Genomic DNA, 14,644 nt, shown 5'->3' with positions numbered 1-14,644 from the left:
CGAATGAGAGAATGGCAAAAACAGATCACTCGCTCACATCTTTTCTTCCCTTAAATATTCTAAAATGCAGTTTTATGGAGGCGGTTAAAGTACTTTATAAAATAACTTATCAAAATATCCATATAAGTGCCAAATATTTTGTACTAATCTAGTCCGAAGTTTGTAAAGTCGACACTTCTATTTTTTATCAGAGGGAGTAAGGAGAATTAACAGTGTTAACATATTTCATAAAACACGGTTTCTACATGCATTGCCATCAACCATGTAATGATAAATAAAGATGAAAAAAACATCACTGGCATCTTGTATTGTCACAAATACAAATATACATCAGATCCACACTGTGCTCTGCGTACATGTTGAAAGCTATCCAAATCATACCAATTCATTTGAGGCAGACAATGGCAGTGACAGATTGAAAGCCATACCATCTACACAAAAACATGATATCATTTGATTTCCTATACCAAATCCCCTCGTTTCCACTTTACCAAGTCCACTCACATACCTTTAGAGACGCCCAAATAATTCACCTAGTACAAAACATTCCACGAGTGCAATCCTAATCGCAGATTTAGAACCAGTGTTATGGAAGAAAACAAATACCATCCTAGGTAATTTCTTTAGCTAGTCAATCTCCCAGGAAAAGATAGTTATTCCCTGAGGTATCCAAAAAAAAAAAGTAGGCCCCATGTTGTGATAACTATACAACACGGCCAGGACCCAGGATCAATTCGACCTATAGTCGCCAAAAAATACAGTACCTCAAGCTGAACATCTAAAAATAGCAGTCTCGTCCTATTTCTGTCTGTAGTGGGAACCAGCGGTTAAACCATGAAGGATCAGTAGCATAAGGAACAGTAAATGTACCGTCCCATCTCCGCCTATAAATGTCCCTCTGAATAACTGTGTAAGAAATATCTGGCTGTTGTTGCTGCTGGGATGATATGTTAAATTCACTGAACTGCAACTTCATGCCCATATTGACCAAATCGAAACACTCCTTCACGTATGTAGCTTCTTCGAGTGAGAAAAACTGCACACGTATGTTCTCAACATCTGGACAAGTCACCAACTCAGTCTACATATAACACATAAACAGTCTTTTCAGTACATCGAAAAGAGTCAGAAAGAAAATTAATGCTTGTGTGAGATCAAAAACATACAGCTGCTAGAGGATTCAGTATCTTCTTTACCGCCTCGTGAACAGCATTAATATCAGCATCGTCTTCAGCACACAGGTCACGGATGAACTGAGGCACATCCCTAAGAACTAATGTAGTAATCACCTGTCAATAGACAGCAGATTAAGGTGAAATGAAAACTAAAAGAATCTTTCTTGCAAAACGCTATTAATGGCGTTTAATCAGCCGCTTAAGAATATAAAATAATGGCTAATGGATAGCGTCCGGCGTAAGAGCCTCCGGCTCCAACGCTAGCGGCCGCTACAGTTTTCTTTTCTGGCACTGGATAGCGCATGCCGTTGCCTAGGATCTCTTTTTTTTGGCGGGCGACTTGTTTTGCCCCGATGCCAAGCCCGATCCCTGGAACGGACGGGAATTATGCATAATTGCCAGGAATCTAGCCCTAGCGTCGGCAGATTAGCGCCGCATTGTGGAAGGGAGAAAAAAATTGTTCTTGCTAGCGAAGCTTGCAAAACGCAATCCCTAACTGCCAGGAATCTATCCCTAGCGTCGGCATATTAGCGCCGCATTGTGGAAGGGAGAAAAAAATGTTCATGCCGCTGGAAAATACCAATCCGAACGGGAGAAAAAAAAGGAGCGCCGGAAGAAACTCAAGCGTCGAGGCAAAGGACCCAAAGAAACGGAAAAAGGGGTTACCTGGGCCATGGATCTGATTCCTCTCGCCCTCGCACCAGATCGGCTGCTGCTCCTGCTTGCTTCCGCCGCTCCTTCCCTTTCCTTTCTGCTGTGCTGCCGCTTCCCCGCCGCCGCCGCCGCCGCTTTTGGGGAAGAAAGAAGAGAGGGATAGAGCAAGTGCGGCAAGCTTTTGGGTAGAAAAGGGAAGCCGTGGCTGTCTGGCTGGTTGAGGGTTTCGGCTCCGTCGCATAGGTGGCGAAAAACCTATTCGCCGCTCTGCTATCTGGTGCTCCGCTCTCAGCGCGGTAGGTCTGGGCCGGCCCATTAGCGATGGCAGGAGCTTCGCTTCGATTTTTTCTTCTGTTTTCTCTTTTTCTTTCGGGTGTTTTTGGTTCAGCTGTTTTTTCCACTCCACTTTCTGGTTTTGCTGAACTTTTTTCCAAGTTTGGATTTTCTAAGATTTTTTTAAAATTTTGATTTTTAATTTTTTTTTGAACATTTTCATTTTAAATACTTAATCTGAACATTTTTTAATTTCAACTATTTTTCAGGTTTGATCTTTTTTAAAATTTGAATATTTTTTCAATCTTTATTCAATTTGGAACTTTTTCATATTTAAATATTTTAAATTTTGAACTTTATTAAAATTTAAAATTTGTTTGATTTTGAAACCTGCTGTTTTTAGAACCGTTCAATTTTGAATTTTGTTCGCTTTTAAATTTTGTATAGATTTTGATTTTTGTCATAACTAGATGATGCCCCGCGCGTTGCTGCGGGAACCTTGTTTCAGCAATAGTAATAGTTGCAATAAGATAATTCATTTTATTCTGATTGTAAAATCTGGTAGAAATAGTACGCATCAATTCCAAAGATATGCACTAATGCAATGGAAGGTGCAGTCTAACTTATTTGTCGTTACACTTTGCCTTTAATAATGTATTCATCTGCATAAGAATTTTTAGGTTCATAATGAAACGTACACGAAAAGAACTTCCACACATATCGTTGAAGAAACATTCTATAAAGAAGTGAGGTTTTTGATTTTCCTTTAATTAGTCATCTCAACCATTCACTTAAACCCTTTAGTTTGCAAGCACCATGCAAGATAATGGGGGCCGCAACTCCCCTGTGGCCTCCTACTTCTCAGTTCTTTACCAATCTCCTTGAAATATTTCAGTGTTAAAAGAAGAGCCAATCTCATACATACGTAAATATAGTATGTATTCATAAATCAACTTTTGTAGGTACATGATCCACCTTCCATTAACCAATTTGACAAAAGTACAACACGCCCTGAATTTTTCATAATATAAGCTACGTGTAAACATGCTTAATTGGAAGTCAATAACGTGGCAGAGGTCTGATTTCTCCTGTAATTTATTAGAGTCCATCCCATCCTCACAAGACATAAATCAATATATGAGTGTGTTCTATGAAGAGTTGAAGACAGTAAATGTGTTTTATGAAGTAATAAATCCAAACCTGTGAATATGGAGGAGGTTTGGTATGTCTTGTGCAAGGTGTCCTCTCCATCTTTTCTTCACACAGATATGGTTGGTCAGAAGGTATGTTTCCCGTTGCAATATGGCACAAGTGTTGAATTTAAGCTTGCAATTGCAAGGCGCTAAAGAGTATAACTGATGTCGAGGATTATTTCCTCATATACCTGCTGCACTGTCAATCTCAGTGTATATATATGTTTGTAATCGATACCAAGAAAATGAATTCTACATGAATATTTCATTTCAAAATGACATAAGTAAAAGAGATAAAGAATAAAAGTTGGATTTGGTTAGCACATGGCTAGCATACGTGACAAATCTTGTTGGATTCTTGTACATGGATTCTAAGTTGAAGGAGTGAATAAAATCCTGCAGAAACAACATACTGAAGTGAAAGAAATTGGTTAAACTGTGGAAGAAAGAGACGGGTTTGAGGTAGGTGATTACTCAGTACTCACCAAATTTAGCAGGTTTTAGCCCGACATGGAGATTTCTATCATAACCTGTTGCGGAGGACAATCAGCATATCTTCATCGGTTTCCTCTCTGTATCATTGCGGCAAAATTAATTAGGAGAGTTAATCGGGATTGACATGAAGGGTTAGTTGCCTGTTCACATGCGTTGTTCTAGGCATCATCGAAGCAGGGGACATGTCCATTAGACAAAGAAAGAGATCTCAACCACGGGACTATTCAAACAAAGTGGCCTTACAATCAATCTAGGTTATAGCATGCTAAAACAGTAAGTTGTGTAAACTGCAAACAAACACGTGTGGCTCGTCTCTCGACTTCAGTCTGGGAAGGCATGCTACACAAAAAACATTAGGCATGGTATGCCCAGTTCCAAAAAAAATCAACATTAAGAGCAGGTCTAACAGACCCCTTAAAAGGCCCAACCCCGTAAAATAACCGCCGATATACGGGGTAGGGCTTTACCCGGCCGTCTAGCAGACCCCGTAAAACAGGCCACCATGTCGATTTTTTACAGTTTTGGCTACGGGGTGGCTTTTGGCCCCTTACTTGTAGGGGGCGGGAGGCTGAATACAGGGCCAACCCCTCACTCGTGGCGCGCTGAACTTTCAGAAAATCGCGACGGTTGGAGCTACCGGGCGCGTGTGCACCCGATGGTGTCGGAGCCGGCACGGGCGGGGAGCGCGCAAGGCACGACGCGGTGCGAGCGGCGGCTGCGGGTGCGGCCAAGCCAGAGATGCAGGGGCGCGCGGGCGTGGTCGGGCGCGGCGGAGCAAAGGCGCAGCTGGCGGCAAGGCAGCGCGCAGGGGCGGCGGCCGCGACAAGGCAGCGCGCAGCGGGCGGCAAGGCAGCGCGCAGGGCGGCGGCCGCGGCGGGGCAGCGAGCAGCGGGCGGCGGGGCAGCGCGCAGGGCGGCGGCCGCGGCGGGGCAGCTCGCAGGGGGCGGCGACCGCGCAGGCAGCGCAGCGGCGGCGGTCGGCCGGGGTGGGGCAGCGCGCAGGGGCAGGGCAGGGCTTGGGGTAGGGGACAGGGTGGTTGGAGGAAGAAGAAGGAGAGGTGGAAGAAGAGAAAAAAAGAAAAATAAATTGATTTGGCATATTTTAGGAATATGCCCTTTTACAGTTTAGGGATACGGGGTCTGCTAGCTCGGACGAGTTTTCGGCCGATCAAAATCGAATACAAAGCCCTCTACTCGCGTTTTAAGGGGCGAAAAAATACGGGAGCCTGTTAGACATGCTCTAAGCATGGCATGAATATAATTAGGAAGAACCTGGAGCGGCGAGGGAACTGGATTAGGTTGCGAGCGACAGGATGGGAAGGAGCTGTGTCCCAGCCAACACGTGATAACAGCAGGATATTGATCTCCACACCACGGACTTCAAATCCGCCCATTGATCTCGCATCTGGTTGGTTTTTCGAGGATGCGACTCTTGAGATGGGGGACGGGAATGAAGCTTTGCTGCTGTGGTGACGATGGCGAGATCGGAGAACCTCTACTGATTAATAGAGGGAGGAATTGCGTCGGTTACTCGTGCATTTGTTTCGGATCCGTGGATACAGAAGGTCAGATGAAATCCCTAAAGAGCTCTAAGCTCTCAGGGTTGGGCGCCCTTCTTAGCGACCGGCGGGTCGCTGTCGCCAACCCCACATCGTCCAACTATTACATGTCGGTGTATCCATGTGTTGCATCTCGGTTCCTCCTCTCCAACCGACATCGGCACTGTCGTTCCACCCCCACCCGCAAATCATCTCCATGGTTCCTCAATCCACAACAGGCCTGTAGGTGGTCACGGGCCGTCCACGGTGCCGCCAGCCCAGCCTGATTAAATCGTTATATCGGACGCCCACTGTCGGGGAAAAAAACTTGGTGGGCTTCCGCTACTCGTTCCCTACCGCCGCTCGACGCCTCGACGGGATTAGGGGTGTGTTTGGATTGTTACCAAATCATACCCTACCAATTTTTTGGTCATGACCAAAAAATTAGTTGTTGTTTGGATAGTTGCCAATTTTTTGGCTTGCCAATGCTCCACTACCAACTCTAGTTCAATTTTTTAGCCAATATTGGCCAACTTGTGGGCAAGAAATAGCTCAACCAAAATATTGGCTAGCCAAAATTTTGATGGGGCAATCTTGGGCACAAACCAAACACACCCTAGGTTTCTTCCTCGCTGGTCGCTGCGGTCCGCTCCTCTTCGTGCCGCGCCGCGCCATGGCCGGCGACGGTCCGCCGCTCCCGCCGCTCCCTCCCTCCGCTCAACCAACTGCCCCTCCCTCCACTCCGCTTCCCCCTCGAGCTCGCGCGCCGCCGCCACCCCTCCTCTCTCTCCGCCGCTCGCCGCTCCCCTCCATGGCCACTGCCCTCCGCCTCCTGTGTTGACCTCGTCCGCGTCCGGCACCTCCATTCTGCCACGGGAAAGTACCACTCTCACCCCGTCGTTTGAGCAGCAGGCCTGTGTGGAGCTCCCGGCGGCCGGCGAGGTTCTTGGGGATCCTCAACCGCACGCATCCGGCGAGGTCCATGGGGAGCTGCCGAAGAAGATTTGCAGAAGGTACTCTTCCTCTCTTACTCCTTGCTTGCAGCTCATGGAAGAAGACAGTCATTGCTGAGATAAGGAGCTTCACAGATATGACCCTCTGTTACAAATTTGAGATTTTTCTAGGGAAAATTGAACCCACTGTAAAATTATAGCCTATTCTGTAGCAACTAGAACTATCACTTTAATGGTTGCTACCAAGTTCACCTCCTCCTAGACTGTCGTTGTGTTCTTGGAGAGTCCCCAAGTCTCTGTCATCTATTTTGTCTGTAGTTCTTAGATGTCTGAAGTGTGTTTGTAACCATGCCGCATCGTGTAAGAAATGATTACAACTGTTATCTCAATCTGAAGAAATATTACTGTTGCTGCTTCAATCTTGCTCATGACCGTTTCAATATGGATCTGGGGATACTGTAGTTGTTCCTATGAATTTGTTTGTTCAACGACATTTTAGTTCTTACTCTTTGGTTTTAACCTGTTCATAATAAGAATTAAGTGTTGCGTTGGTCTGATCTATGTGTTACCTTCTCTGAAGCCCTGAAGGTAATCACTTCAGAAATGTTGCTGTTCTGTTTGTTTTTCAGTTTGGCCCCGTTGCCTATGTGTTGCTTCTCTTGCCAGAAGAATCTACTGTTGCACACTCAATTACCTTTTCCATGACCTGATAATGTGCGCGTGCATGATTTAAAATCATGACTTTAAATTTAGAAGGGAGTGTTCTGTCTAGTTTGTTTGCTGAATCCTTTCGTCTCAGTAAAACCATTTGTATGCTCCTGTGTCTCTTGTATGCATGATGTCTGATGCAGAAGTTATATGAAACATGCAGAAGTTATAATTTCTTCTTTTTGTTGTTCAGCTTCAATGATCATCCAAATATGCATGAAGTTATAATTTCAGAGGCTAGTGTTTATTATTGTTGTCAAGATCTGGAACTTTTTTTAATCCCTCAGCTTGAGCAATTCAGTACTTGATTCTTATTATCCATCACTCTACTGTAGCAGTATTGCACAACCTTTCAACGGAAATCTGCTAGTAGTAACGTGGTATCATCATGTACAACTAATGCTGATGAAGTTTGCCAGCAGTATCAGCTCTTCAGATTCTACAAAGCAATTGATGAAGTTTGCCAGCAGAAATGTGCAGTACTAGTGCAATGGTCTTCATTGTGCAATGGGCTCTGTCCACGTCCCGCCCCGGCGAGCTCCGCCCCGGCTTCGTCTTGCTCGGTGGCGTCGAGGCCGGCGGCGCTTGTTTCTGCTCCGGCGACTTTCAGCAGGGCTGAAAAAAAAGGAGGCGGCGGCGCCGGGAGTCTCTAGGCGAGGGCGACGACGAAGCTTAGCTAGGCGAGCTCCAATCCGACGGGAAGAATGGAGGTATCCATGGCAGAAAAGCAAACAGAGAAGGGATAGAGGAGAGAGAATGGAGTCCCTTTGTATTGTTTTGAGATACTCTGAATATCCTGAGACATTTTCCTGTCATTTCCCTTTGTACTGGTTTAAAGATAGTCTGAATTTCTGGACGTGTTCTTATACATGAATGTATTATACTGTAGTAAGTGTATGTGCTAGCAGTTGTACCAAATCTGTCGTCTGAAGGAAGCTCTGTGCTGTGCTAAAAATTGATCCTTGCCTCGTCCTGGCAGCTGGCGAAGTGCTCACTCTGAGCTTTGAGGCGTCAGTGCATAGCTCCTCTGTGCGTGCGGTAGCGAACGCCCACCTAGTCTCAAGGAAAGGAACGGACATGTAGCGGTGACCAGCCCAAGTCAGGCGGGCAGAGGTGGTCAGCTAGTGGGCACCCATGGACAGGCCCACCTACAGCCTGAATCCACATTCCCTCCTGGCTCCTGCTACAATCCAGTGCTTTTGGAGTACCATGAGGGCACTATGCCTCCCCCATTTTCTCTCCGACAGAGAAAATCTCGCCGACAGGGAAGATGATGGGGAACGACGGGGTCGTTGGTCCGGCGGCCGAAGATGCGGCAAGAGAGAAGGAGAGAGGGGGATAGGGGACAAGGCAGGAGCACGCAGGCAAGGATAGGGGAAAATCTGCAGCTGATACCTCCCATTGCGTCTTCCTCCTCCCCCACGCCCAGGTGAGTTGACGAGATAGTGGTCGAGAATGTATGTAGTACATATTCAGTTTGTTTCCTAACCTAATTTCTTTGATTCTGCATAGTATTCAATTTCCCCTAATAATCCACTAGTGCGGCCATCCTTGTTGTAATTCGCACTTTCTAAAAAACAAAGTTATGTGTGCTTTCTTCTCCACAGATTATCGAACTCTCCATCTCCATAGAAGGCATATATTGATGTTCTGATTTAGATTACTGCCTTTTTTTTTTTTGCTTGATTACTGAGCCTCACGAGGTTCTCTAAATTTTGGTCATGCATATGCCAAATCAAATATATCGTAGTTATTTTTTCTTAGGTTTTGTGACGTACATCTGTGACATTTTGCACCTTCAATCAGAAACTGTTTTTTTTCATACTAAAGGTGCTCTTTTTGTATATTAGATGATATTTGCGTGCTCTTTGGGTTTGATTGATTGATAGATTCGTGTTTAAATTCGATTTTGCGGACTGAGGCAGTTTTACTAGAGGGGATAGTGTATCTCGACAGCAGAGGTACCTGGAGCTGCAGAAAGCAATGTAAGTGAATATTGCATTCACTTTCTTCTGGAAAAAATATCTTTTGTTGTTAGCCGCATTATTCTACTTGTGTGGCATCGAATCTGGATGCGCATTTCAGTTGGCGCAGCTTTACAGCGCAGGAAGTTATAAGGTCTGCATTTACGATAAGATGAGGTATGAATAATTATTTGAGTGGATTGTGGAACAGATAGAAGGTTCTGATATAAAGTTAGGAGATCTAGCTCCAAGTGCAGCTTTAGAAGAATTAACAAGTATTTAATCCTAATAACTATATACAGAAAACATAATAGGTACAACAATGCAAGGACTGTAGCGTTATTAATACATGATTAATTAAGTATTAAAAGTTCAGTAGCAAAGGAAGTCGGTATTTAAATATCAGTTAGTGAAGATCTTTGGAAACTTACTTTTGCAATAAGTTCAGTTGCATTTTTCATGTAGAGCCCCCGCAGTCTCCTAGAGTTAAGACATGTTAAAGATCTGGCTGCACTGCAGAAAAAAATGATTATGAATGGAACCACAGAAAAGGACAAGAAAGTAAGTAAGAACTGTAATGGTCTGGTCCATATTTTGAATGTATTGCGGTTCAGTAATTTCTTATATATTCCATGTAGTGTTATGGACTGCTATCATGTCATGCTAAGTCGCTACCCACAATCCAAGTCCGACCAACCTAAATAAATATCATGTCAATTTCTTTACTAATCCAGTTAGTTATTCTTATTTGCAGAACCGGGGCGCAAGGGGAGACTAAGAGCCTGAAAGATTCGAGCCAGCAACAAGTCGTTAAGGAGCCTCACCCTCTCAGGTATTTCTTTTCTTTCTCCTTGGAGCTTAATTTTGCCTGCCATTGAATGGATTTTGCATCGAAGAAATATTGGGGCAAAAGAAAATGATTTGCTTGGAATGCATTGCGTTGTACCATTCTACTGAACATGTAAAGTTGCCCTACAAATAGCATGGATTTTCTTTTACAGTTTATATGGGATAAAATAGTTGATAGGATCTGGATATTCATACAGGAAATAGAAAGATAATGGTTGGTGTAATTTTTTTAGACGAGTCAAAAGTTTTGCCTTTTATATTGATAAAGAAGGACCAAACAAGGGGGCCTAAGCCATCATAAACAAAAAAGGAACCAGAAAAAAAGTAGCCAATTATTTTCGCCAGATCTGTGTCACCCGTCATAAACACGATGGATGATGTATTTTTGTGAAGCACCTTGACAGAGTTACAATACAGTTCTAATTTTACATATCTACATATAAATAAAAAAGGAGATAAATAGAAGGAAATGGGCTTGGATGCCCACAAGGCGCAGTTCACATCAGAAAACCACCAAAACCAGCCATGTGTTGGCTAATGGTACCAAGGAAACCAGCAACGTGTTGTATTTGTTCACATTAACTGTATATTGTTTAAAGAAAAGTAGTAATGAGCAGTAATGACTTCCAACCAAGTGGCATTCTGATCATTTTGAGTCATTTGCTCTATGATGTTGGTTAAATCTTTTTTACCTTTTACATTTTCAGTATCCAGTTTTAGATGAAGTAATTATTGAGTTAACATTGTTTCTACAAACATAGTTGAGGACGTTGCATGTACAATACACTTGTGCCATTATAAAAGCAATTATGTTGGTAGAATATGTGCATAATAATTGGTCTGAAAGCCGTAAACATTGATTTATTTTTCTAGACCAGATCCTACAGAATTTTACTTTGAATTTCATTTCATATCTTATTTTTTTTTAGGATGACTTCCTAAAAGATGGATACCCAAATTGTTGGCTTTTGTCCGACATCTAATTTTTTTTGTGATTGTAGAACAATTAGCTCTTCAGTATAGTATTCATTTTCCAGGCACATCCTGACTGTCAGAATATACCTACCACTTTAAGATGAAACAAGTTATGTCAATGTTTTTACTGCCAGTCTCATTGATCTTTCAGGAAGTTGTCCTGAAAAATAAGATATGAGGTGAAACAGTCCACTGTATTTGAACTTTCGACCCACACACATGCCCTACTCACAGTTGGTATTTTTCAAATTAAGTTGCAAAGTTTGTAGTGACATGGTTCCACTTTTCCCTCTCTTTTTCTAAGAAAATGTACCTGCCTTTTCTGTCACTAGCAATAGATGTTTACAAATTACAAGCACTTGTTCAAGGTGAACACATGTCAAATCAATACTTTCTGAACTGGGAAACTGTAGTTATCTTCTCTCATACTCCGCTACTATTGTTGCGGTGCTGGTGTTCATCAATAAAAACCTACTGGTCTGTTGATCTTTAACTGTTTATATTTCTTTCAATTTCCTTTACATCACTTGTGTGTCTGTGTTAAAATTGCCAAGTTCCCAGGTGCAGAGCATCTGTTCTAATTGATTCTGTTGAAGAATTGAACAAAAGTTTCAATCAATTTACATCATATCATCCCTAGAGGGTTATTCTCTCCTTTGCAACTTTGTAAGTCACCCGCCTTCTTGAGTTGTCATTCGCTTTGCTATCTATTGTCTGTTGGTCTGATCTTAGTCACGCAATCCTAGGTAGCATGCAACAAATATTCTCAAGGCAAAGAGGAAAATATGGCATGTGATATATATAATGGCTTGCAATGTTTGGTACATATATTAGGAGGTGGCACCTCTCTACTGTTCATTACAGGTAATATTTTAGTAGCTTTCGAAACATTTCACTACAATGGCAGATTTCATAATCTTTAGAGTAGTTTTAGTATGAGTATGAAATAGAAGTAGTGCTGTATCAGGAAAGTTCATGACAAGGTACATAATGTCTTAATCCACTGGCACTACCGGGTAGACTGTTGCATCTGCTATACTTATTCTGTTCAGTACTGGTTATATATGGCATCTCATTTATAACCAGTGTGTCTCATTTCTTGCATATATCAGCACTTAACTACTTGTGAATCAACTTCTAAATGCTAGAAGATAACTGTTTGCATGCATACAACGGTTCAGTCCACATTGAGGCAGACCTCCAAAACAACGCACACATCTTGAAACAAGTTGCGAATTGCGGCGAAGTTTGGGCATGAGGGCGATTGGTTATGGTGTCAAAACGAGAAGATTGAGCTGGCTGAACCAGAGCTGATATGCGAACCAGAATGAGTGGTCTTTGGTATTGCTAGATTCCTGAGAGATTACTAGCAGCGTATCTATTTTTGGACAGCTTATTTTAATCACGGTTGCATCTGCTGTTGTGTACCTGTATAGTTGTATGCATGTAGGCAAGGCATCAGTTGATTGAAAAGAAAATCATTGGATGATTAATTGATCGTTACATATCTCCTCAAAATACTGCTCCCTAGAAATGGGAAGCTGCACTTGCTCATAGAGCTGGTCGCTGCTTTTGTGGCCCATCTATCGGCGCGACCGTGCATTTCCTCAGTTTCCTAAAACACGATGGTACCAGTTGGCTGGCAAAATACAGTGAAGTTATCATTCGCTGATGTTTACTCATTGTTATTGCTTGGAGCATATCCAGATTTAGTAGGTATTACAATTATAATAGTTGATGTTAAGTTCAAACCACAAGAAATATGGGAATTTTGTGTGGATGTGACTAGAGGTGCTATATTTGCATTGCCTTTCCAAGATAGAAGATATGGTGATAAACTGTCCTTTTTTACATGGGTTGCCTCGAAACATTTCGGTAGCTGTTGCCTGTTGGATACTATTGATATTGATATATTCCTAAAAGCTGGTAGAAAGAAAGCTTCTACCTGAACTAAATGCCAAAGGTACGAATAAATCAGTCATTTCTAGATTTGTCTCAGATATTAAAAATCTCATGTATCACCTGTTGATTGTGTAGTCTCTAAAAGTGAGCCGTCTTGGAAACAGAGTTGCCCATGAGCTGGCTAGATTAGGTGGATCAGTTCCTGCTGATGTACATGAGCTGACTAAGGATGATTGTAACCAAACCTCGGTTTCGTGATATAATACGAGCAATAGTTCAAGAAAAAGTACTGTGTGCCAACTGACTATCCACTACTTATTCAATTTCCTCTCCTCAGGCACTGAATGTATTAGTCGTAGGTCAGCTTAGTTCTCGTGGCATGCCAGCATTAGTGAGTATGTAAAACAAGAAATGATCAAGGATATAAATAGAGGTACGCCTCTCCTTGAATTATATATATTTGTTTTACTTTTGTTTTTCGAGGTTGAACAAGAAAAATAAATGATCAAGGATATATATATTTGTTTTACTTTTGCATAATGCAATGGTTTAGTTTTATTGACCAGACTCTTTATCAGAGACTGGATCTCACTTTGGAAGAGCAGAAGGTTTAAGGTCTCCCAAGAGATCATCCAGGCTGTAGGAGCGGTACATCTTAGATTCCATATTTTTATACTTTTGCATGACTGATTTGGTTTATTTTCATTTGACAGGAACTTTACCAAAGTCTGGATCTTGGAAGGATCGAAGGTTAAATACCAGCAGGGAACTTCATTTTTAGAATCATACTGTAGTCATTGTGAAAAGGTGCTTTCGCTCATGTCCATGTGATGCCCGAATGCTAGAAGCCTTGAGCGTTTGGGAAAATATTGCTTCCAGGGTATATTGGATTTAATCTCTTCTACAGCCTTCGTTAGTTCCAAATCATCACAAGTTGTTAGTACCTTTGATAAAGGCCTCTCTTCTGGTTGATCACACATTTTTTTATTAGCTAACAAAGGAATGTGTCTTATAAATGGTTTGAAACTATACGGTCCTAGCACTGCAGAACACTAATGGAATTTCATATTGCATCATCACTGCTGCCTTCTATTATCCATTTGTCTTTTCCTCGCAATTGTTACTAATTTCCTAGCTTCTTATGCTTCTGAATTCATTTTGTCTAGCTGTTTGATCGACATTAGTGATTACTTATTTTTATTATAGGGATTTCTATTTTTGTGCCCTCGGTTACTTAGTTGTGCTCAGTTTTCCCCAGCTCCTTAGTTTTTCCTCAGTTTTCTCCAAATCCTTGTTTGAAACCCGCAGAAGCAGCTCAGACAGCAGGAATCCGTTAAGTTGACCGTTCCGTGCTGACGAGTGGGGTCGTGTCGTTTGTGGGGTCGCGTCGTGTGGGGCTGGTAGGAAGGAACCGCGTGGGACAGGACGAGACCATGTTTGTCTGGCCGTAGCGTGTGGGGCCGTAGCGTGTGGAGCCGTGTGGGTCCGGGACGTGGGCACGAGTAGTTTCTGTCTCTTTCGCCCAGATTAGCAGTTTTCAATGTACCTTTTTCCTCTCTCTCGCTCGATCTCATTCATATTTGATAGCCCAAATTGGTAGCAAATCTAGAGCAGCTTCTCCTTCTGTTTTTTTAACGCCATTCATTTCTTTATGCCTTCGTTTTTACCCAATCAGGTAGGAAATCTAGGGCACAAATCCAGAGAAAATATAGGATAAGCTGCATACAGCAGTCAACATAGCATAAATATATTCACGACAGATCCAACAGTAGTACCGATAGAACCCTACAACATAAGCTACATTTTACATGAATTTAAGCTGCTCTACAGATAGAGCAGTCACATACAGAGAGTGCAGTAGGCATGTTCAACGCCTCCAGGTTGCGCCTGTGACTCGCCTGGAGGTTGCGCAGGTGAATCCCAAGTGCTTTGTGTTTGGCCATGAACGCATGCACGTTCACCGTCG

At 42.7% G+C, this 14,644-nt stretch overlaps 1 protein-coding gene and 2 long non-coding RNA genes across 9 annotated transcripts; 2 read left to right on the top strand and 1 right to left on the bottom strand.

Moving 5' to 3' along the window:
* Positions 1-274: 274 nt before the first annotated feature.
* Positions 275-2,049, bottom strand: LOC127348285 (uncharacterized). Its single transcript, XM_051374362.2, has 3 exons — positions 1,842-2,049; positions 1,167-1,289; positions 275-1,081 (listed from the first exon to the last, which is right to left on the bottom strand). The coding sequence occupies exons 1-3, from the start codon at positions 1,848-1,850 to the stop codon at positions 779-781; spliced, it is 435 nt and encodes a 144-aa protein (XP_051230322.1). The 5' UTR covers positions 1,851-2,049; the 3' UTR covers positions 275-778.
* A 3,825-nt stretch (positions 2,050-5,874) lies between these two features.
* On the top strand, positions 5,875-7,906 carry LOC139830452 (uncharacterized). Of its 2 annotated transcripts, none has more exons than XR_011742406.1 (2): positions 5,875-6,340; positions 7,327-7,906. It is a non-coding gene; the product is annotated as an uncharacterized lncRNA (long non-coding RNA). The 2 variants fall into 2 exon arrangements; XR_011742405.1 differs by having other exon boundaries at positions 7,324-7,906.
* An 81-nt stretch (positions 7,907-7,987) lies between these two features.
* Positions 7,988-13,694, top strand: LOC127291995 (uncharacterized). 6 transcript variants are annotated; one of them, XR_007844892.2, is made up of 4 exons: positions 7,988-8,973; positions 9,074-9,513; positions 9,707-11,442; positions 11,523-13,694. It is a non-coding gene; the product is annotated as an uncharacterized lncRNA (long non-coding RNA). The 6 variants fall into 6 exon arrangements; XR_007844888.2 differs by having other exon boundaries at positions 7,988-9,129; positions 9,418-9,513; XR_007844890.2 differs by having other exon boundaries at positions 7,988-9,513; positions 11,523-11,640; positions 11,958-13,694.
* Positions 13,695-14,644: the final 950 nt, after the last annotated feature.

Source organism: Lolium perenne, chromosome 4 (genome assembly GCF_019359855.2).
Source record: "Lolium perenne isolate Kyuss_39 chromosome 4, Kyuss_2.0, whole genome shotgun sequence".
Lineage (NCBI taxonomy): Eukaryota > Viridiplantae > Streptophyta > Magnoliopsida > Poales > Poaceae > Lolium > Lolium perenne.
This window is presented reverse-complemented; position numbering and strand designations above follow the sequence as displayed.

What these genes read in the sequence shown, in the direction of transcription:
- LOC127348285 (XM_051374362.2), bottom strand. An exon ending in TACTGAATCCTCTAGCAGCT is followed by an intron (nt 1,082 to 1,166) that starts GTATGTTTTTGA and finishes TGTTATATGTAG; the next exon opens with ACTGAGTTGGTGACTTGTCC.